The 22,717-nt window shown below is 46.2% G+C and overlaps 1 protein-coding gene across 1 annotated transcript in view; it reads right to left on the bottom strand.

Annotated features, from left to right (window-relative positions):
* Nucleotides 1-22,717, bottom strand: part of GABBR2 (gamma-aminobutyric acid type B receptor subunit 2) — a 372,735-nt gene that overhangs the window by 166,214 nt on the left and 183,804 nt on the right. Inside the window, exons 4-5 of the mRNA XM_055578611.1 lie at nt 14,635-14,736; nt 1,724-1,789 (exon numbers count right to left, since the gene is read on the bottom strand). Of these exons, the coding sequence (XP_055434586.1) occupies nt 1,724-1,789; nt 14,635-14,736 (168 nt within the window). The remainder of the gene's footprint in view (nt 1-1,723; nt 1,790-14,634; nt 14,737-22,717) is intronic.

A 22,717-nucleotide genomic window follows, 5' to 3' on the forward strand; every position in this document is an offset into this window, starting at 1 on the left:
TGACTAGGCTCTCACTCTGTTGACTTCTCTCTTGACCCTAGGGTGCAGGAGCGGGAGCCAGGGCATCAGAATAAAAAGACATAGTTGCCGTGTTAGAACTCTTACATGTGCTCAGTTTAGACTATCGCGTGGAGGAAAGAGGATCTGATTGGGAATCAGGTGAACGGGGATGGAGTCTTGGCTCTGCCCTTGGACAAGCCCCTCCAACCTCTCTGGACCTCTAGTTCCTCATCTATAAAACAAGGGTAACAATAGTAGCTTCACTTGCTTACTGAAAAGCTTAAATGATAAAAGGTTGAAAAATGTACTTTGTCATCTATCACACACCAGACAATGAAAAGGATTTGGTGGTAAATACTGAAAGGTTGATGGTTTGTGCTAAGCCTGACACTCTGAGCCCGGCTTACAGGGCAGGAAGGGGTTTGAGGCGCCCCTGTCCCACCTTGGAATCCTGTGTCTCCCCCTGTGTGGTGCACACAGCGCTGCTCCATTAAACACGGCTGGGTTGAGGAGACTGAGAACTAGCTGGCAGCACAAAGGCAATGGTTAGACAGTGGGCTGCTGCTGCTGCTGCTGCTAAGTCGCTTCAGTTGTGTACGACTCTGTGCGACCCCAGAGATGGCAGCCCACCAGGCTCCCCCGTCCCTGGGATTCTCCAGGCAAGAACACTGGAGTGGGTTGCCATTTCCTTCTCCAGTGCATGAAAGTGAAAAGTGAAAGTGAAGTCGCTCAGTTGTGTCTAACTCCTAATGACCCCATGGACTGCAGCCTACCAGGCTCCTCTGTCCATGGGATTTTCCAGGCAAGAGTACTGGAGTGGGGTGCCATTGCCTTCTCCAGAAAGTGGGTTAGTGGATTAGTAAACTGAGGTTCCTGGTTTTTCCACAGCTGAACTGTTCTGAGCCCAGGGGTTTTAGCTCCCCGAAAAGAGCAATGAGAATAACACTTCTGCTTCCAACACGCCAGACTCTGGTCCTGTTGAAATGGATCAGGACCCTATGGTCCTTGCCCACTCCATGTCCCCTGCCTGCCTTTTGTCTGTGGAAAACTTTGGTCAAAGATTAAGTTTAATCAGAGAAATGAGACCAAGCAGAATCAAAGGAAAACAGTCAAAGAAGCCATATAATAATAATGTAGTTATGAAGCATAGTCAAGGACCTTTAGTTTCTTCTCAAGGGCTATAGATAATACTCTGAGCCATTTCCTATGAGTTGTCTTATAGATACTGAAACCCCAGGTGGAGAAGTTAACTACAGGATGACCAGACTGTACCCACGACATAATTCTAAGAAATGGCCTCAAAGAAATGGAAACAAACAGACCTTGGAACTGAAGATTAATTGTACCCAATCAACCAAGATAACACAGGTCAGACCTCTGATGACCAATTTGATGATGACTGTCAGAGCTGACTATGCTGTTTCTGAATGTAGCCCCCTCCATCTGTCTATAAAAGAGCTTCCCCACTGACTGTCAGTGGTGGGGAGCTGGCCTTTGGACAGATATCCACCCTCCTGCCAAGTTGCCGCCATCTGAAATGAAGCAAACTTTCCCTTCCACCAACCTGGTATGTTTATTGGCTTCTAAGTAGCGAGCAGCCAGATCCCGCATCTTTCCATAACACTATGATGCTATTTAAGGATCAGGCAGTAAGAATGAATCCAAGAAGAAGCTTCATGAACCTCCCCAAAGACACAAAGGACACAACCAAAGTGTTACTTACACAACAGAACACTTTTGCTGCCATATTCTGGTCAAACTGGCCGAGGATGATCCGCACGTCATTGCCCTGTGGACAGAAGACACGGATATGGAGGTGAGCATGTGATCGGCACAGCCCAGGAGGCCACAGGCTGCAGGCCGAAGCGAATGGCTCGGAAGGGCCTCTCCTTCCCTGCTCTCCTCCAGCAAGAGCAGGCAAACACTGGGGGACACTGACACAGCGTCTGCTTTCCAACCTCACTCTACGCTTAGGGAAACTGAGGCCAGACGAGAGAAAGGAACTTCCGAGGTCCCCAGGGTAGTTGGCAGCAGAAAAAAGTTCCCAGCCAACACCCCACCCCTCAGTATGCTAGGCTTTTCCACCTTCCAGGAGTCCACAGAGCTACCCAGTTAAGGCATTTCAGAGTCTCTTCGAGTTCTGAGCTTTGTTCAAATCTCAGCTCCACTCGGGTGGCGTCAAGTGGCTCTTTTCCCCAACTTGGCCTCAATTTCCTCATCTGCAAGATGGGAATAACTTACTTACAGTGCTTACTTAGAGAGCTAAATGAAATTATCCTTATAAAGTGCTTAGCATAGTTACTGACAAAGAGGAAACCCACAGCTAGAATAAGTTTTTTATAACCTTCTCCCAACCCATGCTTCTCTTTTTATTTCAAAGGAAAATCTATATTCAAACGTTCTATAAATAGTTATTATCTTATTACCTCAATGGGCTTAATAGGTATATACTGTACCATAGGTTCTGTGCCGCATGCTAAGTCGCTTCAGTCATGTCCGATTCTTTGTGACCCCATTGACTGTACAGCCCACCAGGTTCCTCTGTCCATGGGATTCTCCAGGCAAGAATACTGGAGTGGATTGCATTTCTAGGGGATCTTCTCGACCTAGGGATCGAACCTGCATTTCTTATGTCTCCTGTGTTGGCAGGTGGGTTCTTTACTGCTAGTGCCACCTGGGAAGCCCCACCATAGGTCCTTTGACTCATTTATTCATTCAACAAAGATTTACTGAGTGTCTTCCTGAAGTTATCTCCTGGGTCAGGGTAAGGGGTTCTCGGTTGCTTTCTAGGGGACGGGATCCAGGCTGGGCCCTGCCCCATGGAGAACAGGCAGAAGGAGGATATACAGGCAGCCTCCAGGAGACAGCCAGGCCTCAGCCCACACGCTTGCTCCCAATTGCAGTCCTACCCTCTGCACTGAGATTCAGCCCTGCAGGTGACGCTACCTTCCTGACATTTATCCCGTCCTTCCCAGCAGGCCGCAAGGCTCTTTGATGCATAAAGAAGAGAAACATCCCTTTAAACATCAGTTTTTAGCATCTTTCAAAATTGGAAAGTGCTGACTGGGAGGCCATTTTACTCATCATGTACTTTAGCAAAATAAAAAAGGCTTGGATTCTAAAATCATCCTTCGTTTACAAGCAAGAATGGAAAGACGGAAAAAAAAAAAAAACAACCTTGCTCTGAAAGGACTTTAAAAGATCTTTAACAGAGCCCAGTCGAAGGAAGGCAAGCCTTTGTCATCACCACGTCTGCAATGCTATAAAAAGTTCTAAGCTGCTTCCGTTCTGTGGCCTTGCTCCTGGGACACTTTAGGGTCTTTCTGCTTATTTGCTAAATTTTTTATAGAATCTCTTGCTGCTAACACTATTCACCTATCCATATCCATCCAACAAACATTTATGAAGCATCTACTTTGTGCCAAGCTCTGTGTTGCTAAACATGGTACAGTAGAAACAGCTTATTGGATTTTGGAGTCAGAGAGACCTTGGCTGACATCCCAGCTCCAGCACCTGACCCTGGGTCTTAATCTCCTGCAGCCTCGATTTTCTCATGTCTTGAAACAGGCGTAACACTCCTTAGCTGACCCGGTGGTTGTAGGATTCATGATTTAATGAACCCACCTCTGCCCCCTGGTGCTGGCTTCCGTGATGCTCCCTCCTGCCTCCTGGTCATTCCTGCTCAGATTCTCAATCAGCCCCTCATCCTTCTGCTCACCCCTAATGCTGGTGTTCCATACAGTTCTCCCCCTCATCACTCTCCCTGGGCAACCTCATTCATGACCCCAGCACAACTCCCCTCTGAAAGCTGTGGACTCCCAAATCTCTCTCCTGAGCCGCCTTTTCTCTAGCTGTCCCTTGGATACCTGGATTACATGTGGATTCTCCCAGGCACCTGAAGTTCAACGTGTCCCAAGTGAACTCACCATTATTCCCAAAATGCCTCTTTCCTCCTCCTGTACTGCCTATCTCTAGAATGGTGTTGCCAACCTCCTACTCCCTAAGATCAGAAACTTGGGAGCCACCTGAGGTTCTCTCCTCTCCTCACCCTAGCCATAACCAGGGCCTGTTGGTTCCCTCTGCTCACTAGCTCCTGAATGCCTCTGGTCTCTCCAGCCCCGTTGCTCTGGGTTGAGCCACCATCACTCTCTACTTGGTGAACCACTACAGCCTCCCAGCTGGATCTCTCTGCCTTTAGTCCTGCTCCATCTATCCAGTCTCCACAGAGCAGACAAGGGAATCATTCCAAAATTCAAATCTGATTGTGTAAAATCTTTCCATGTCTTAGACCTTGACAAATCAAGGTCTGAGCTCCCTAGAACATCTCAGATTCTTTACCAACTCACTCCTGCTCATTTCAATAATCACATTTCTTGCCATACCTCCACATCCCAGAGAATGAACCACCTGAAGTTCTCTTAGATTGTCTGCCATACACTCATCCATTCATTCACTCACTCATTCATCCACTTTCTCACTTGTCCTCTCTTTCTTTATACAAGTTCACGCATCCAGAATGCCATTCCCTCCCACCCCACTCGTTCTGCTCTCCCTTCCTGCCTTAGCTCAGGAGCCCCTACTCGGAGAAACCATCCCTGTCCCACTTTCTCCTCTGTGAAGTTCTCTCCTGGGACCCAAGGGATCACGGATCTACTTAACTCCTTCCTAGAGATGCAAAAGGCTTTCCCAAATCCAGCACAGCACCCCAAAGCCAGCACTCTCACCTTGGTGCCTCCTGACCATTAGAGGGCCCTGGAGAAAGAGCCTATCCAGGGCTAGGTTGCACTTGATGCAGGAAGATATTCACACCCACTCTGATTCTAGATGGTGAGTAAAGGGCAAGGTGCTGCAAAATCTAGGAGAAAAGAGGACAAGCCAGCAATTGGTGCAGGTGGAGCCTGGATCAAGTGTCGGGAGAGGACAATGGGAAACGTGACTGGAGTGATACTTGGGGGGTGCCTTGAGAAGCATAAAGAGTTGAAGGTGCTCTCAAAATGGGATATGTGTACTCCCAGGGCAGAGGAGTTCTCCTGAGAGTGTAAAAACTGCAGATATACCTGGTTGTTCTTTCTGGAGTAGCAGTTTGTTGGAAGACTCAGGGGTGAAGGGGAAGATTCAGGGGTGAAGGGAAAGATTTTGGATTGGGGGAATCTTAAAAATTTTAACACACCCACACTATCACAAAAGTTCCAGAATCTTTTCAATGTTGTATAACTTGTATGGTTTGCTTAAAATCCAGAGAAAGGAAAGAGCTTTGTTGGCAGAGGACCCGCTTCTGGCCATGGCCACCCACCTCCCTGCCAGGGGTATAAAGGCACTCTTCTCTATAGATGAAAGGGCTTAGGGGGCAGTTGAAGGATTGCCAGAGGGTAGGGGAGGACAGCCATGTCTGAGGATGAGCGTGCAGAACAGTGCTGTGACGTTAGAGACCCTGGAAGTGGCAGAGGGCAGGGTCTCAGAAGTCCCCGCCATGGACTTTTGCTTGGCTCTGCAGGGGGCTGTCTGGAGTGAACATAGATGTCCTGAGATCAGACAAATGACAGCTTCTTCTTAGAGGGCTAGCTCTACGGTCATGGATGGTAGCGGAGACCTGTGTTTACACCCTCAACAGGCCACACTCACAGGCGAGTGCACACATGGAAGGAACAGCCATGGGCTGGGAGGCCCCAGAAGGTGTACTCAGTCCAATCCTTGGGTGGATTTCCTTTCCTTTTTCTTGGCTCCTCTCATCTGTTGTCTAGAAAGAAGCCCTTTGTCTCTGGGGCCCTTAAAGGGAGCTAAAATCTCACACAAAAATAACACTTAAGAAGCATGACTCAATTCAAAGCACTAGTGTATAACCCTCACAAATGACAGCTCCTGAACTCTTTCTAGCTATTGCCTTAGGAGGTAGGTGCTATTATTATGCCCACGCTGGACAGTCTCATGTGCAAACTGAGCCCCAGAGCCTTAAGTGCACAGCCTAGGCAGAGCATATGCTGGTGGTCCTATGGCACCCCCTCCTTGGGGCTGGAGCACCAACCCAGTTGCAGTGAGGGTGGGCTGCCACCAGGTCCCTCCCTTTCCTGGAGAACTTCCCTCAGCCAAGGGGAGCTTCCAGGCCCTGGAAGGTCATGTTGCACCTCACCCTCTGTAGCAGCCAGTGACTGACTCACACGGTAGGAAACTCCAGCCCTCTTGTTGAAAGGTGGGACCAGCTCTGTGGTGCAGATTGTGCGCCAGAGAGCCAGCAAGGCTGGGTTAAACCAGTCACCAGCCAGACATTCTGACCTAGCTCCCCTCTTGCCCTACCCCACGTCTCTCCCCTTCTCCTGAGCACACTCTTGATAAATCTCTTTCACAAGGGTCTCAGACTCTGTTTTTAGGGAGTTCAACCTAAGACATCAGGTCACAGGGATAAGAAGTGGTGGCTTTGGCCTCGACCCAAGGTGAGTTTGGCCCCAGAGCCCAAGCATTTGACCACTAATCCCTATATATTCCCTCCCGAGCTGAGAAGGCCAACCCCCCAGGGCCTGGGCTGCTGGGGCTCCACACCCAGTCTGCTGCAATGACAAAAGTACCTTGGATTTTGAAGTGGAAGGACTTGAGGGGCAAATGCAATCCTGAGACATTAAAATAGCTGATGTGCATGTAAAAGAGCAGGAAAGCAGAAAGCCGCCCATCTTGCTTCCCTGTGACAGCAGTGTGGGGGTTCTGCTAGAAGGTCAAGGTTGACCCTGACACTGACCTGTGAATTATCTGATGTCTCCTGACACCTGAGCATCTGTCTAAGCCCACGTTTAATAGCTTCCTGGCTTTCTACAGCTTACTCTACCCACTAGGTAGCTGAAAAATCAAAAGATACCATCTTCAATGTTGTAGAAAGGGGTGCCGTGCAATGAGCACAAGGTGGCTGAGCGATTAGAGGCCCGCCATGATGTGGGCTGGGAGGCGGCCTGGCCTGCGACAGTGGGCGCACTGGTGAAAGGGTCAGAAGCCCAGGCCTGCTCCTGGCCCCTCACTTTGGTCTCGAGACCTGGGGTAAGCCTGAGAGGGTTTGCCTAGATGCTTTCCAAAGTTCCCCCTGGCTCTGACAGACTGATTCCACACCCAGAATGAGTATTCTCTTTCATTTAGCTAAAATTAGTTCTTCTTAGACTATTTTTCCTTCCCCAAAAGCAGAGAATCAGAAGCCATATTCTCTTAAGGATAGGAGTGAAAGAGGGAACAGCCCCAGCAGCCCTGGTGAAGCATGGCACTTCTTTAAAGTTTATCATTTTATCTTGAAAATTCATGTATATTTAGCATTCCGATAATGTATCTCTGTTCATCTGAAGATAAAAATAATGCTTTTCTTCCCATGTCTCTGAGAAAAGCTGGCCTGCTGGGAAGATGCACCACATTTATTCTGTAGCTTCAAGTCCCCTTGGGGTACTTGTATGAACCTCAAGTTCAGGCAGTCAGGCTGGGCTTCTGGCCTGTGGGGTAGAGAGTAATTCCCACTAGGACTTTCCCATGGAGCAAAGTGGGGAACAGTCCTCCTCAAGACCTGTCTTTGTGGCCTTCCTGTAATAGCTTCCCAAAGATGTCCATGTTCAAATCCCTGAAAGCTGGGGACATGCTATGACACGGCAAGGGGGAGTTAATGTTGCAGATGGAATGAAGGTTGCCAGTCATCTGATTTATAAAACAGGGAGATTTCTCTGGAGTCTGAATCCTGAATGATGGGTTGGTGGCTGCTCCTGAAATTGATAGGGACAACGTAAAGGGACAAAGGAGGCAATTAAACAGTTAATCCCACTAAAGGATCATAAATAAGGAAAAAAGTATGGGAGATCTTGTAAGTGACTGATTCATCAAGAGAGCAGTCTTGCTTAACAACGAATGCAACAGAATCATGAGACGTACCCCCAGACAATAAAACAAGGGTGGCATAAGACCCACATCCTGCCCAGTGAGGTAGGTAAGTTAATGACTTCTAGGACATGATCCTCTGTACACATTAAAAACAAAAATATAGGGAAAAGATGGTCTTAAATCGAAACCTGAGATGATTTACCATATTTTAGTATATTTTACCACCTTCCTGCTCATTTTCATAGCTCCACGACAGTCCTAGTTCGACTATGCAGGGACAAGAAAACTCCCCTACCCAACATGGAGAAAGAACTGATGGTGGAAGCTTGACGTCTACTCAAGTACGAGGAAGAAGGTGGCCTTCTCCACCTCCTCACTTTCCCTTTGATTATAAAACCAGAGCCCAGTAAGTTCTCAGTGCCTTACTCCCTTGCCTGCCCAGCTGTGTCTCTCACAGCACCCTATACTAAAAACTCTTCCCTTACCTGTCACTCTGCCTCTGATTGAATTCTTTCTGCACCAAGACAGAAGAACCCTATGCTGTACTATGTCCTGGAATGCGTTCTGTGGCTTCAAAATGAACAGAGGATACATCTGGAGCCTGGTGTTCTCCCTGACACAGTCCTGTGCTTCAGCGCGGGCACCATGGAAATATTCAGGGCCCTGCGAGGGGTGGCCTCCTAGCCCAGCCTGGTGACCACTTACATTAAACATTCCTGATCAAAAAACAGGTCCATCCAGAGTGAGCTTAAAGCCCTGGGGTCTTCATCTCACAGAGATGGTTTTATTTCCTGCCTTTCTTTTTTTTTTTTTTTTCACTTTGCAAACTCCATTTTTATTTGGATTAAAAAGCTTTAGATGAACAAACATATGATACATACATATTGTAAGACTAGTTACCACTTGAACCTTTTTTGATACAGAAGTTAGAATAAACCAAGTTTTAATCAGGTTTGAAAATGTTCAAATTCAAAAGTCAACAACACCAATTTGGAGATTTTACACAAAGAAGAGTCCCCTCTTAATCTTCCTCATAGGAAGAAAAGGAGGAGCCTGCCTTTCTTTTATACAAACTTTTATATATATGTGCTAAATCAGCCTGATTAATCCCATTATTCAGTTCCTCTACGTTCTTGCTTATTTTTGAATGGCTGATCTGTCCAAGACTGAGAGAAAAATGTTGTACTGTGTTTGCGTCACTTCTTCTTGGTATTTTAACAGGCCATTCTTTATATATTTCAGTGAGATATAATTTAGAGCAATACTGGTCCATGAGTATGCTATTCTCAGGGTGAATTGTACCTTTATCTATAAAAAACCACTTAATCCTGGTCAATGCCTGTACCTTGAATACTCTGTATTCTAATGTGAACATCGGATCCTTGCTTCAGTTTGGTTTGCTTGATATACCTTTGCTTGACCTTTTACCTTTGACCTTTCTGTGTCACTGTGTTGTAAATATAACTATAACTATAGCTAGTTCTTTAAAACACAACCTGAAAGTCTTTGCCTCTTTATAGGGAGTTTGACCTATTTGAATTTCTGGTCAGAATGATTATATTTGATTCTCAGTATTAGTTTATGTTTTCTGGTTTTCATGTTTGCTTTGTTTTCTGATATGTGGACTAGATTTTCTTTGCTTTTATCTTCTGTGTTTCAGGAGCTTTGGGTTCTGCTTATGTTATAGTATTAACATATTTGCTATTAAGTTATTCAAAGCCCTTTAAACTTATATTTTTCTAATTATGAAAATCATAAGCAAAATAGTCTCTTTTGAGCCCCACTTCTAATTAAGATCAGGACTTTTTTTTTACTCACATTTTGGCCTCTGTTAATGGAATTTGGGTTTTTATATCTCAATTACTGTTAATTCAGTATTTATTTGCAATATATGTATATTCGTGTTTGCTTTCAAAATGAACTTCTGCATCTGCATGTACTTTTATAACAACTACTTAGTTCTTTCTACGGTTTCCATGATCCCTGCTCACCTGCTTCTGTCATGACCTCAGCTATAAAGTTAGCTGTTGTTCAAGGCAGGCTGACATAGGACTTCAAGGGTTAACTTCAAGGGCACCTGGCTAGTAATACAGCATGTGAACCTCACATGTGGGAAAATGTCTCCTAGCTGCTCTGTCGTTTCTGGGATTGAATGCTGCAGGGGAGTCGAGGTAGACTGGTTTTGCACCTTTGTGGGCAATTTTTTTTTTTTTTTTTTCTGGCCTAGGTACTTGTAGATTTTCCCTTTTGTGTTTGTATTTCAAAACTTTTAACAAAATGTGTCTGGGTATGACTCTCTTTTCACCAATTCTGTAGAATTGGTGAATGTAGAAAGGCCAGCTAGTCTGCACATATAGTCTATATATTTCCTTACGAAACTGTTGACTTTGTAGTTATAAAATGGTTCAATATTGGCAATTTTGTATGGTCCCATCTAGGAGTTCTCTCTTGAATCCTCTTAAGTTTGTTGCTTATTTTTTTAAATAAATATCTTGAGAATAGTTTTAGATTTATGGAAAAATCACAAAGAAAGTATAGAGAATTTCTAAATGTCTCTCACCCAGTTTCCCCTATTATTAACATCTTACTTTAATATAGTACATTTGTTACAATTAATAAATCAATATCCATTCATAATTAACTAAAGCTCATACTTTATTCAGATACTCTTAGTTGTTGTTGTTTTTTTCTTCTCTAGTGTCCTTTTTCTCCTCCTGGATCCCATTCAGGATACCACATTATATATTGTTGTCATGTCTCTGTAGGCTCATTTTGGCTTAAGCATTCCTTAGTTTTGAAGACCGAAAAAGTTTTGAGGAGTACTGGTCAGGTATTTTGCAGGATGGCCTTCAACCAGAATTCACTTCTCAGTTAGACTGGGTTTATAGGTTTGGGGGATCATATCAAAGGTATATACTATCAACAGGACTTACCATGTAAATGCTGACCTTGGTCACTTGGCCAAGGTAGCATTGGTCAGGTTCTTCCACTCTAAAGTTACTCTTCTTTTCCCCCTTTTCATCCTGTGCTCTTTGGAAGGAAGACACTTAACAAGTGGGTACTTCTGCTCCATTTCCTTGGGCCTGAAATATCTACACAAATTATTTGGAATTCTTTGGCACAGAAGATTTGTATATTCTCTCCCATTTACCTACTCAGTCATGGGCTTTTGTTTTATACTCTGGGTTATAATCCAATACTACTTTTACTGTATTGCTCAAATGTTTCAGTTCTGGCCATTGGGAGCTCTTTCAGTGGCTACTTCATTTAGTGGTGAACAATTCTGACACCGCTCCCCCTCCAAATCAGTGTGTGTTGTTGATGTGGTTTGAGCACGTCCTCAACTTTCTGGCACTACAGGATGCTCCAGGATCATTTGGTATGTTTCCTATCCCAGTCCCAGGTCAGCCATTTCTCCAAGGATCCCCAGTTCCTTTCCATGGAGAATGGAAGATCTGGGTGGTAGCTGAACTTACTGATACTCGGGTGCCTATTTTGTTTTAGATTTTGGTTCTGTTTCATTTGTCCCAGTTTTCCCTCAGCATCTATCTTCTCCAGTGTCCATAACTTATCTTTCCTCTCATTAGATTGATCTCTTTGACCATTTCCTCTGAATTTTGGGAAAGTATTTCAAGTTTGTCCTGCATATTATTGATTTTTATTTTTTGTGGCATTAACTCTGCTCTCTACTACCGCCAAAGCAGATTTTAATTTTGCTAGTCACTATTTCAGAGAAGGCAATGGCACCCCACTCCAGTATTCTTGCCTGGAAAGTCCCATGGACGGAGGAGCCTGGTGGGCTGCCGTCTATGGGGCTGCACAGAGTCGGACACGACTGAAGCGACTTAGCAGCAGCAGTCACTATTTAGTTTTCTTCCTTGTCCGCTGTACTTCCTTCTCTATCTTATCCCACCAGATATTTGCTTCTTCTCTGAGCTCTCCAGAAGTTACTTTTATCTGAGTGTTTTATCCTTGTGTTCTGTTGGCTTTGTCTGTCCAGATTTGTATTTGGTTTATGCCCACTCAGCAAATTTGTCGAGCAAATTAGGTTTGATTCCAGGTGGTGGAGAATAAAACAGTGATCCAGACATACAGAAACTGCTGCTTCCTAGAGCTATCATCCTAGTACGAAGAGACAGACAGCAAACAACTGGGAAAAATGAACAGGAGGTCATATATTGTTATGGGGTGATCTGCATCTCCCAAAGATATGTTGAAGTCTTAACCCCTGATACCTCAGAACGTGACCTCATCTGAAAACAGCATCATTGTATTAATAGATGAAATCAGTTAAGGTAAGGTGATAATGGAGCAGGGCAGGCTCTTAATCCTCCAAGACTAGATTCCTAAGAAGAAAAATATGTGAAGGGAAAGAGGGGAAATGTCAGTTTAGGCAAAGGAGTTACATAGCTGCAAGTCAAGGAATCCCAAGGATTGCCAGTTGACACTAGAAGCTTTGAGAAAGGTACGGAAGAGTCCCTGAGCCTGCTATAGAGCATGGGCTTGCCAACATCTTGACCCTGGCCTTCTGTCCTTAAGATGTAAGAGAATAAACTTCTGTTGTTTTAAGCCACCTAGTTTATGGTGCTTTGTTATGGCAGCCCCAGGAAACTGATACAGATATCCATCAGTGAAATGGAGGAAATTAACAGAAAGGGGGAGTGGGAGTGTGAGGGGCCGGGATTTAAATTTTAAATAAAGCCTCTGGGAAAGGGGGACAACTGAGAAAAGACTAGAGGAAGGTTTGAGAAGTAGCTACGCAGGTGGTGAGGGAAGAGCACTCCATGTTGAGGGGAGCCTTTGCCAAGAGACTGAGCGTGCTGTCCTTGGCTCTGTCTCCCGGGCTTATGTGATGCTGGAACCCTCTCTCAGAACCGCAGCTGTGCGGGGTGGTGGGGGAGCTGGACCATGGTGTTGCCCAGATCCGAGTTTGAATTCCAACGCACCACTTTCCAGCTGGGTGACTAGGGATGAGGTCCTTAACCTTGTTGAGCCTCAAGTTCCCTATTTGTGAAATGAGGATACAAAAATCCCCTCTGGCCCAGGGCTCTGGGGAGGACTGAATGGGCAGGTGAAGCCAAGAGCTCTAGCCCTTGCTCAGGGCTCTGGAAAGGCCAGCTGCTATTTCCATCAGCATTCAGATCACTCTTGCTTCTGGTGGCGTTGGCTGGCTGGTGAGCAGAGCACCAAGCTCTAGCCCCAGTTCCTTGCAGACTTTCAACGAGTGCGTCTGCTCCACACACAAGGACTCTTTAAATTTTAAAGCCCACAGAATTCCGCCGGGCCTCCCAGGTGCAGGAAGCTATTTCCAGTGCCCACCCTGGGGAGACACTGCATGTGGCCGGAGAATGTCAGCGCAGCACCAGGGTCCCAATCACCCCAGGTGGTCCCTGCAGAGCAGGCACTCCTCCCCTCTGGATGCTCTGGGCCCCACACAACCCGAGTCCACCCTCAGATCACATGGCCTGTGGGGAAAGAGCTGGGCACACACCCAGGCTACCAGCAGGCCCTTCCTTACTACCGTTTCCTCATCGGCAGAGGCTTCCGGGGCTGAAATATCATGTGCACATGTGGTGTCTGCTCCTGGGCAGGTGACAAACAACTGGTGCTCTGCTCCCTTGTCCCCATCTCTGTGTCTCAGTCTCCCCGTGTGTGAACTGAGGGCTTCATAAGCTCTAAACGGCCACCTGCTCTGATCAGTATAATCTGGGATCACGCCAAGAGAGAAGGGACATGTCAGCAGTTGGCATCTGAGGCCGCAGGCTACTTTCAGTGTGGGCATGGGGAATGGAAGAGTAGGGTGACAGCGCTAACTAACGTCTGTACCTACATACAACCCCCAGAAGCTCCCCGCTGCCTGGCACAAAAGACCAAACTTCTTAGTTCAACATTCAAGGCTCATGGAAACTGGCTCCAAACTCTATTTCCAGCCTTGGCATCTTTTCTGTGCCCCCATCCCGATACTCCAGCTTCCTGGAATTCCTGCTGATCCCAAGTACAGAGCATGGCCGCCCTGCCTCTGATTTTTACCCTGCGGGTCTCCACCCTGTCCATCCTCCATGGCTGTCCCTTCTCTGCAGCCGTGTCTGAATCCTCTCCTGGGTGGGATGAGTCACTTTCTCCCTTTGTTCCCCAGCCCCTCTGTTCCTGGCTTCCCTGGGAGGTATCTGCCTTCAGACACCTGAGGACATAGGCAAGCCTGATAATGGCTGTGAACCCAGGAGAGGGTCTGGCACAAACATGGCGTTTGAGAGAGTTTGGGAAATGAATTGCAGATGACAGCTGGGGACTACTTACAACTGCAAACATCTAGTTGACCCTTCTGTTCCTGGAGTGAGTGTCACTGGAGGGGGTCAGGAGCCTGAGCTTTCAGTTCCAACCACATTACTTCCTTGCTGTGGGTTTGGGCAAGAGAGGTTCTGACTGTGAGCCTCTTCACAACAGGAAGGAAGCTCCCTGAAGGCAGGGGCCAGGTCTGAGTCTTTAGTGTTCCCACTAGCCTGTCCTTGAGTGGGTGCCAGTGATATCTGTTGTGCCCTGCTTGCCTCTCAGGCTCTGCTGAGAGATACGAAATCACCCAGCAATTCCACATGGCCATGCATCTGGCAAGCAGGCCTCTGGCCAGTGCTGGACAACAAGCAAGGGACAGCCAGCTCCTGGGAGCTTTTCCTCACATCTCAAATGCCAAGGACAAAATGAAACAGCCTGAATTCAAGACTCTTTCAAAGTCAGGGATTTGGGGGAACCCCACGAACATGCCATCAGTCTGGCCTCCAGGCCCTGGCCAGCTGCACGTACCTTAAGCTTTTTGACACTGGTGCAGGGATCATTGGAGAAGCTCTCGGTGTCTGAAATCTCGATGTCCTCACCATACAGAACCCCAGTCAGGTCGTTTCTCACCTGCCAGCAAAGAGAGAGCAGAGGGTGGGTGTGCCGGCAGTCATAGGAAGGGCCACTTCACATGGGTCTGGGAAGTGGCTCAAATGGGTGAGGTGATTTTCTCCATCGATATGAAAAAGGAGTAGGTTTTATCTTCATTAAAAACTAGATTGTCCCCTGGGACCTTGGAGATTCCCCTCCCCTGAGGACACACAAGCAGAAGGAGGCCAGACAGGAATTTCCTGGAAGAATTAAGACAAGCATCCAAGTCACTGGACTTTCATGCTGGTGTTTCATATCATCTCCAAATCAGATTAGGCAAATACATCACACTGTCTCCAAATTAGACTATTCAAATACTTCCCTATTTATATTTTTCATTATTTCTTTGCAATATGACTTCATTTCTAGGGTGAGGAAATAGCTGAGATATTCAGATAGACAAAGCAAAAACAGAGGAGAGGGTGGGGGGTGCGGGACCAGCCTATGATGTTAAACATATCAATGCATCTCTGACACACAGAATAACTAACACCTATGTGCTTAGAGCAGACAGCTGCAAGCTCCAGTGTCATACGAACTAGCCAGTGTGTGAAGCAGTCTGTGCGGAAGGATACTAGGGAGTGGTGGGGCCTGGCAACAGTGTGGCGAACTAACGCTTCACCTAAAGACAGCACTTGCCGCTCAACTCCAAACGTGCTATGCCAGAATGTTGGTCCCGAATCACCAGACCTTCTGATTTGGAAGGGAGAAATAAGAAATCCATATTTTTATTTATTTTTTGGCCACACTGCACAGCATGCAGGATCTTAGTTCCCCAACAAGGGATTGAATCTGTGCCCCCTGCAATGGGAGCATGGAGTCTTAACCATTGGACTACAGGGAAGTTCCTAGATTTTTAAAATAAAGTAGGATCCCTCACATCTTAAAGGGCTTCCCAGGAGGCACTAGTGGTAACAGGAAGATCCCCTAGGGAAGGAAATACAAGCCATTCCAGTATTCTTGCCTGGAGAATCCCATGGACAGAGGAGCCTGGCGGGTTACAGTCACACAGAGCATCTCAGCACTGAGCATCTCAGCATGAGCACATTTTAAAATGTTGACACTATTTTCAAATTAAAAAAAAAATAAAGTTAGGATCAAAACAAATAAATCTGAAATCTGTATGCGGTCCATGTCTATGACTGTACACACTTGGACAGAAAGCCATGGAAACTAGACTGTGTTTTAGTAGAAATAACCGCGTGGGAGTTTGGGGACCCAGATTCCAGGTCTTGCTATGTCACTGACTTGCTTGTGACCTCAGCCTCTCTGAAGGACCCTTTCCCTCTTAGCATTTCAGTCTCTTCCTCTTTAACTGAAGATGAGCTTTGAAAGCACTTCTTGTCTATACCTGTTAAGATAGCTATTATCAAAAACCAAAACCCTGCAAGTGTTGATGGGAATGTGGATAAACTGGAAACTGGAACCTTGTGCACTCTGAACATTTCTCATCATATGGTAATATGATCCAGCAATTCTACTTCTGGGTATATACCCCAAAGAAGTGAAAACGGGGACTCAAAGAGGTATTTGGATACTTGTGTGCATAGTAGTATTATGCCAAAATACTTCTGGAAGCAATGTCCATCAACAGATGAGCAGATAAACAAACTGTGGTTTATACATACAATGGAATATTATTCAGCCTAAAAAGGAATGGAATTTTGACACATGCTACAATATGAATGAAGACATTATGCTAAATGAAATAAGCCAGATGCAAAAGGACAAAAGTATGATTCCACTTAGGTGAGGTACTTAAAGTAGTCAAGTGCATAGAAACAGAAAGGAGAATAGTGGTTTCTAGAGCTGGGGGATGGGGCAATGGAGTTGTGGGTACAGAGTTTCTGTCTGGGATAATGAAAAGTTCTGGGGATAACTGCTGGTGCTTCTTGCACAACAATATGAAGGCACTTAACGTCCCTGCACTGTAAATTTTACAGTGGTTAAAATGGCAAGTTTGATGTTATGTACATTTTACCATGATAAAAAAGTACTTCCTGTTTCAACAACTGATAGATCCTCCCAATGTATATATCAAAACATTTTGAATAATTTGGCCCTGACCCCCACACAGACGGGGAACAAAAAGGGTTGCGGTGGGAACTGCTGTATTTCATTTTTTTAAAAGAAATATGATGCCAATAGAGGAAAACGTGAACACACTAACTCTGGGTAGCAAGACCATGGGTGTTGAGTGTTCTGCGCTATGCTGAATGCTTGAAATACTTTGTGATGCATACGTTTGTAAGAAGAATGAAACTGTCTCAATCAGGGTGAACCTCGTCCATCTTTAGTTTTTACCTCTATTTTGATGGAAGATTGGGAACTAGTTGGTTGAAAAAAAAGTTGACTTTGCCATTATGGTTTATTTCTGCTGCGTCAAATCCTTTTTGGATGCAGGTAGGGTTCCATTATTAGGTTTCTGTGTCATGGGGGTGCTGTGGACCAACAATTATTGATATGCAACATTAAAATGTGCAAACTCAGCCCTGCCAGAAGGCAAAGCAGCCAATGCACATACTACTAAGGCATGCACAGTTGAGCCCTGGCTCTCCATGTCCTCGCCACCCAAACTGAAGGAAACTTCTTGAGCTCTTTTGAATCTGTCTTTTCACCTATAAAATGGGAGTTATACAGCATGTAACTTACAGGGCCCAGCAAAAACACTGAGGATGGGAAATGGCTTTGTAAATTCTAAAGTTCCTTATGCTGCCTAAAAGCTGGAATGATCATTTCCAGGTATAAGACCCAGCATCAAGGCTGTCAGTGGCTTGCCATATCTATCTGTAAATAAGTGTTGTCATGAGAGCTGTATATAACTATGGCAGAAAAAAATATTTTATAGGCGCTCAGAACTCAAAACAAACCAACCCGAAACACCCTAGAGGTCATCTCATTTCGCCCCTAATTTCACAAATGAGGAAGCTGAGGTGTGACTCCCCGGCCAGTGCTCTCTGAATGGTCTCAAGTTGGCTCTTTTGGATCCTGCCAGATGTGGACAGTTCCTGAGGCTTATGAGCCAGAACAGGTCAGAACAGATGGTTGGTGCCGTCAGCCACTCACTGACCATAATTTCAGCACCAAGAAGTCTGCTCAGTGGGAGTATTTACCCTAATGGACATTTTTAGGGAAAACAAATGCAAAAAACTAGTAATAAATGGTATTTTAAAATAACCAAAGCATGGTAAAGAAATAATGCAATTGATCTACCTCACAAGGAAATAAATTCATACTCTCACATGTAGATGGAAGGATCATTCAATGCACTGATCAAAGATTACTAAGTTAGAAAAAACACCTTTCTTTTTTTTTCCCCCATTCTGGTACTGCAAGTATCTCTTGTTTTACAGGGCCAATGTCTTTTATCAGCTTGCTATAAACTGCATTTCAGCAAAGTGAATCCTATTTTTTATTCACCTCCACTATAAAAGCAGAAATATGTTCTTCCTGGAAAGGAGTAACACTTAATTCTCAAGAAAATAAAATATATTCACACATACACACATGCTCAAGTACAGCTGGAGTCCACCTGGGCCCTCATCTGCATTTGGGGCCTTGGGAGGCAGCCATCAGGAGTCTAATTTGCTAAAGGTCCTGGCCATCCTGGAAGGAAGGGAGCGAGATGGGTGCTGATGGGCCGGGAGGGGATGGAGAAGAAGGCTGCCCATCACCTGGAAGGGAGGGCCAGGCTGCCAATGGAATGAGGTGAGTTGGGCCCCGAGTGCTGCTACAAAGAGGACTAGGAAGGGTTGGGAGTCCTCAAAGCCTGGGTCCTCAGGACCAGCTCACAGGGCTGAGACTGCCTAAGGGAAGAACTCTCCCTGCTTCTGGAGCAATGAGTCCTGGCCCTGGCCACTGGAGCAAATCTGAAAGGAACCCAACTCACTTGGCATCAGGGAGAACCAGGGGGTCAGAACTCTAGGAATAAATGATAAAATATAGGCTTAGAGGCAACAGCTGTTGATTTTTTTCCCCTTAAGAACTGGTATGATATGAAACGAGTCGCCAGTCCAGGTTCAATGCACGATACTGGATGCTTGGGGCTGGTGCACTGGGACGACCCAGAGGGATGGTACAGGGAGGGAGGAGGGAGGAGGGTTCAGGATGGGGAACACGTGTATACCTGTGGTGGATTCATGGTGATATATGGCAAAACCAATACAATATTGTAAAGTCAAAAAATAAAATTAAATTAAAAAAAAGAACTGGTATGGACTGTGGATACAAAGTCATACCAGAAAGCCTGTCCCTAAAGCAGTGGTTCTTAAAGTGCAGCCCTGGACTAGTAACACCAGCATCACCTGGGAGAACCTGTTAGAAAGGCAAATTCTCGGGCCCACCTGAGACCCACTGGGTCAGACACTCTGGGGTGGGGTCCAGCAATCTGCGTTTTAGTCGGCCCTCCAGGTGATTCCGACATATGTTCAAGTGTGAGGACCACTGTCCTAAACGAGGCAGGATAACTTTAAAATGAATATGAAAAAAAATGCTTTCTATGGCTTGGATATTGTCCCCTTGATTAGGAGACCAGCATGTGTTGATGTGAGTAAGGCAGTTGCCAAATGGGTGAGTAGGACTGGGATCCACATTTAAAAAGACATCACATCTAGAATGATGGAGGGGACAGTCACCATCTAGTCTACCCACCTCAGAGTACACCTGGAGTGCTGGGCTCAGTCCTAATTGGATTTATCAGGGATCATGACAAAGTGGCTCAGGCTCACAGGAGAGAGGTGTGGCTACAATAGGGACCAAGAATCTTCTAAGAAAGACCATGGACATGGTGGCAGAGGGGTTGGAAGTATAAAGGTCACAAAGGGTGATATCAATGACTCCTCAGGGATTCCGGTACAGCCTTGGGAATCACAGATCCAAATCCAAGAATTTTAACACTTAAACTCATATTTCAAGCCTAAGGAAATCCAACATCTTGAAAGAAGTCAAGAGCCAGGCAGAGTCAGTGGCTTTAGGGGAAAGCTCAGAGCTGGGAGCACCGTCTTGCTCAGGCCAGAGGCAGAACACACCATCAGGTCAGATCAGCTGTCTGAACCTCGAGTCCAGGGGGTCGATCCACAACTTCCCCCCAAGCTGGTTCACGGACCGTGGGAGAAGGGGTGACAGGGACCTGTCACTCCGATGAAGCCATCACAATGGCCTCTCTCCTCCAACCACGCACACAGCCTCTATCCACAGGCTTGGCACTGGGGACACACAGCTGGTCCTGCGAGGACAGGCTGGAGGAGGAGAAGGGGATCAGAGGAGAAGGTGAAAAGCTAACGGAATCAGGAGAGTTAGAGGTGAACAGGCTATTCGGGAGAATTTCTTGGCTTAGTGTGGCTGAGTCCATGTGACCCGTTTTAGGCATAAATGGGCCCACCCTGTTCTATGAGGGAGGCTTGTCACTGCCTCTGAGCAGGCCACAGTCCAGTCCACCTGCAGGCCTCCTCCCTGCTCCGAGGCAGCACCTCTCCGCTAACACACCCAGCTGCCCAGGTGATTCTCCCTCTCTGGAAATCACCTAGAGACTGGGCTTACGAAATAATGGCATTGTGTGCTGCACCCTAAATAACTGCCTTGTGGGTCAGGCTGTTGTCCCGGCTTCAGGGTCCTGGGACCACATTTGCACGCCCTGGAGGTTTCTGTCCGCCTGCAACCTTCTGCCACACACAGGTAGGGCCCACGAACTCCCTTCCCCTAGACAGCCCCCACCGCAGCCCTGGAACCCCTCTTCCTCCAGCAAGGCAATGTAAGGAGCCTGAGGCCAGGAGGCCGGCGTGGCGAGGGGCCTTCTTACACCTCAGGTTTTCACTCAGGGCTCCTGTTTCATTTCATTCCATCTCCTGTCCAGTCACTCCCTAGCCTGTGGGCTCCATCCTTTTCTGGACTGCTACCTAGCACCTAGGCACCATCTTCCTTTACACCTGGGCCTCTCTCCTGCCCCAATCAATAATTACGTCTCTTCTTTAATCTTCAGATCTTTCTACTCCTGGCCCCCAGCAGCACGAGCAGATCGGACCACGTCAGAAGGCCGGATGGTGAGAAGGAAAGCAGGGAGAAGGGGATGAGAGAGAGAGAGACAGGAAGAGAGCAGCAAAGGACTGTTACAGCTGAAGTTTCTCACATTCGTGCCACACGTCCCAGGCCAGGAGGGCGCTGACGGAAAGTGAAGCACCAAGTGGAGGCGAGGCCTCGGGGACTCTCAAGACCCCAGGACACTGGGGGTCAGCAGCTCCCCCAGACACCTTCCCTAAGGAGGCCACTGTGCCAGCTGTGGAATCATCCAGAAAGGCAGAGATCCAGCTAAAGATGGGGACAGCCAGGTCTGCACCACTTGCACTTTACAACTCTTTGAAAATTCTAATTAGGTTACGAAATGAACTTGAGAGCAAAGCGAATTCCCAGATCTCCTATGGAAGCTGAGGTAACCTACTTTGTCATTCAAATACACTCGCTATATATAGCCCTAGATTGTGCCGAAATGTCACTCCTCTTACCTGACTAAAGTGTGTAATTATAGATTTACTTCTATTCATTCATGAAATGTGTCTTCACTTGATTAAACAGTTCATTCAAGTAAAATCCATTAAAATATGGAACATGCAAAAATGTGGCTCGTTAGAGGCAGAGGGCACTGCTGTAGTTAAGATGCTAATTAGGATAAACAGGCATTTGAAACACTCATATCTTTGAACATTCAGGTCACTTTTACTGGGGCTGGAGCTCCCCAAGAATCAACATTAATTTAAGCTAATTAAAAGATTAGTCTGGAGAAGAGTAAACTAAGGCAGGAAGTGATGGGCGACTTCAAACACTGAAGGACTGTCACGTGGAACGGAGGGCACCCCTGTGTTGGAGATGGGCCCAATGGATGAGTCAGGAAAGCAGATTTTGTATTAAAGCCAAATGAACTTTCGAACGGTGGAATAGGCAACTTTGGTATATAGTGAGCGCCCTGTCATCAGAGGTGTGCAAGTAGAAGCTCGTCAGGATGGTGAAGAGGGGATTTATCTTTCACCACCGATGTTTGTGGTTCTAGGAGAGTAAGTTTCAAAACCTTACCTGCGCCATCCCCCAACTCTTTGCCTTTTTGAATTTTACAGTTGCTAAAGCAGCCCTCTGCGGCTCTCAAGTTTTTCAAAGATTCGAGGCATGTACTTACAGTCCCAGAGAAATTATCCATGTGATTGTATTTCTACCTTTCTAAAACTGATGAACACTTACTGAAGAAACTGTTCCTTTTGAAAAATGGAGCTATCTAATTTTCAGATTTCTATTAGCTCTTAATAACCTATAGCTGGAGTTAAGTATAACTGAAACTTGTTAAAAAGGGCAAGTACATAAGTGAACATGTATGGGATCTACTGCATATATGTGATACTAGCATGATACACACATGACATTTGCACGTTCACACTGCAGAGCCAGTGGGTTGGATGGTGATGGCCCAAAAGGTGTGTCCTATCCTAATCATCAGAACCTATGCAAGTGACCTTACTTAGAAAAAGGGTCTCTGTAGATGTAATTAATTCAAGGATCATCCTGGATTACCTGGATGGGCCCTAACTCCAATGATAAGTGTCCTTTTATGAGAAAGGCAGAGGGAGACTTGGGCAGAGGCATAAGGGAGAAGGTGATGTAAAGACAAAGGGAGGGGCAGGAGCGATGCAACTACAAGCTGAGGAGCGCCTGGGCCCACCAGAAGCTGGAAGAGGTAAGCAAGGATTCTCTCCCAGAGCCTTCAGGGAGAGCATGGCCTCACTGATCCCTTGATTTCAGAACTCTGGCTCCAGGACTATAAGAGAATGAATGTCTCCTGCTTTCAGCCGTTCAGTTTGTGGTGACTCATTACGGAAGCCCCAGGAAACTAACATACCTGGAGCCTCCTGAGATCTGGTGACTCGCTGGTTCAAACCACACTCCCATGATTAAGCCCAGGTTTCTCGTCCTGTTTACACCC

The sequence above is a fragment of the Bubalus kerabau genome, chromosome 4 (assembly GCF_029407905.1).
Source record: "Bubalus kerabau isolate K-KA32 ecotype Philippines breed swamp buffalo chromosome 4, PCC_UOA_SB_1v2, whole genome shotgun sequence".
NCBI lineage: Eukaryota > Metazoa > Chordata > Mammalia > Artiodactyla > Bovidae > Bubalus > Bubalus kerabau.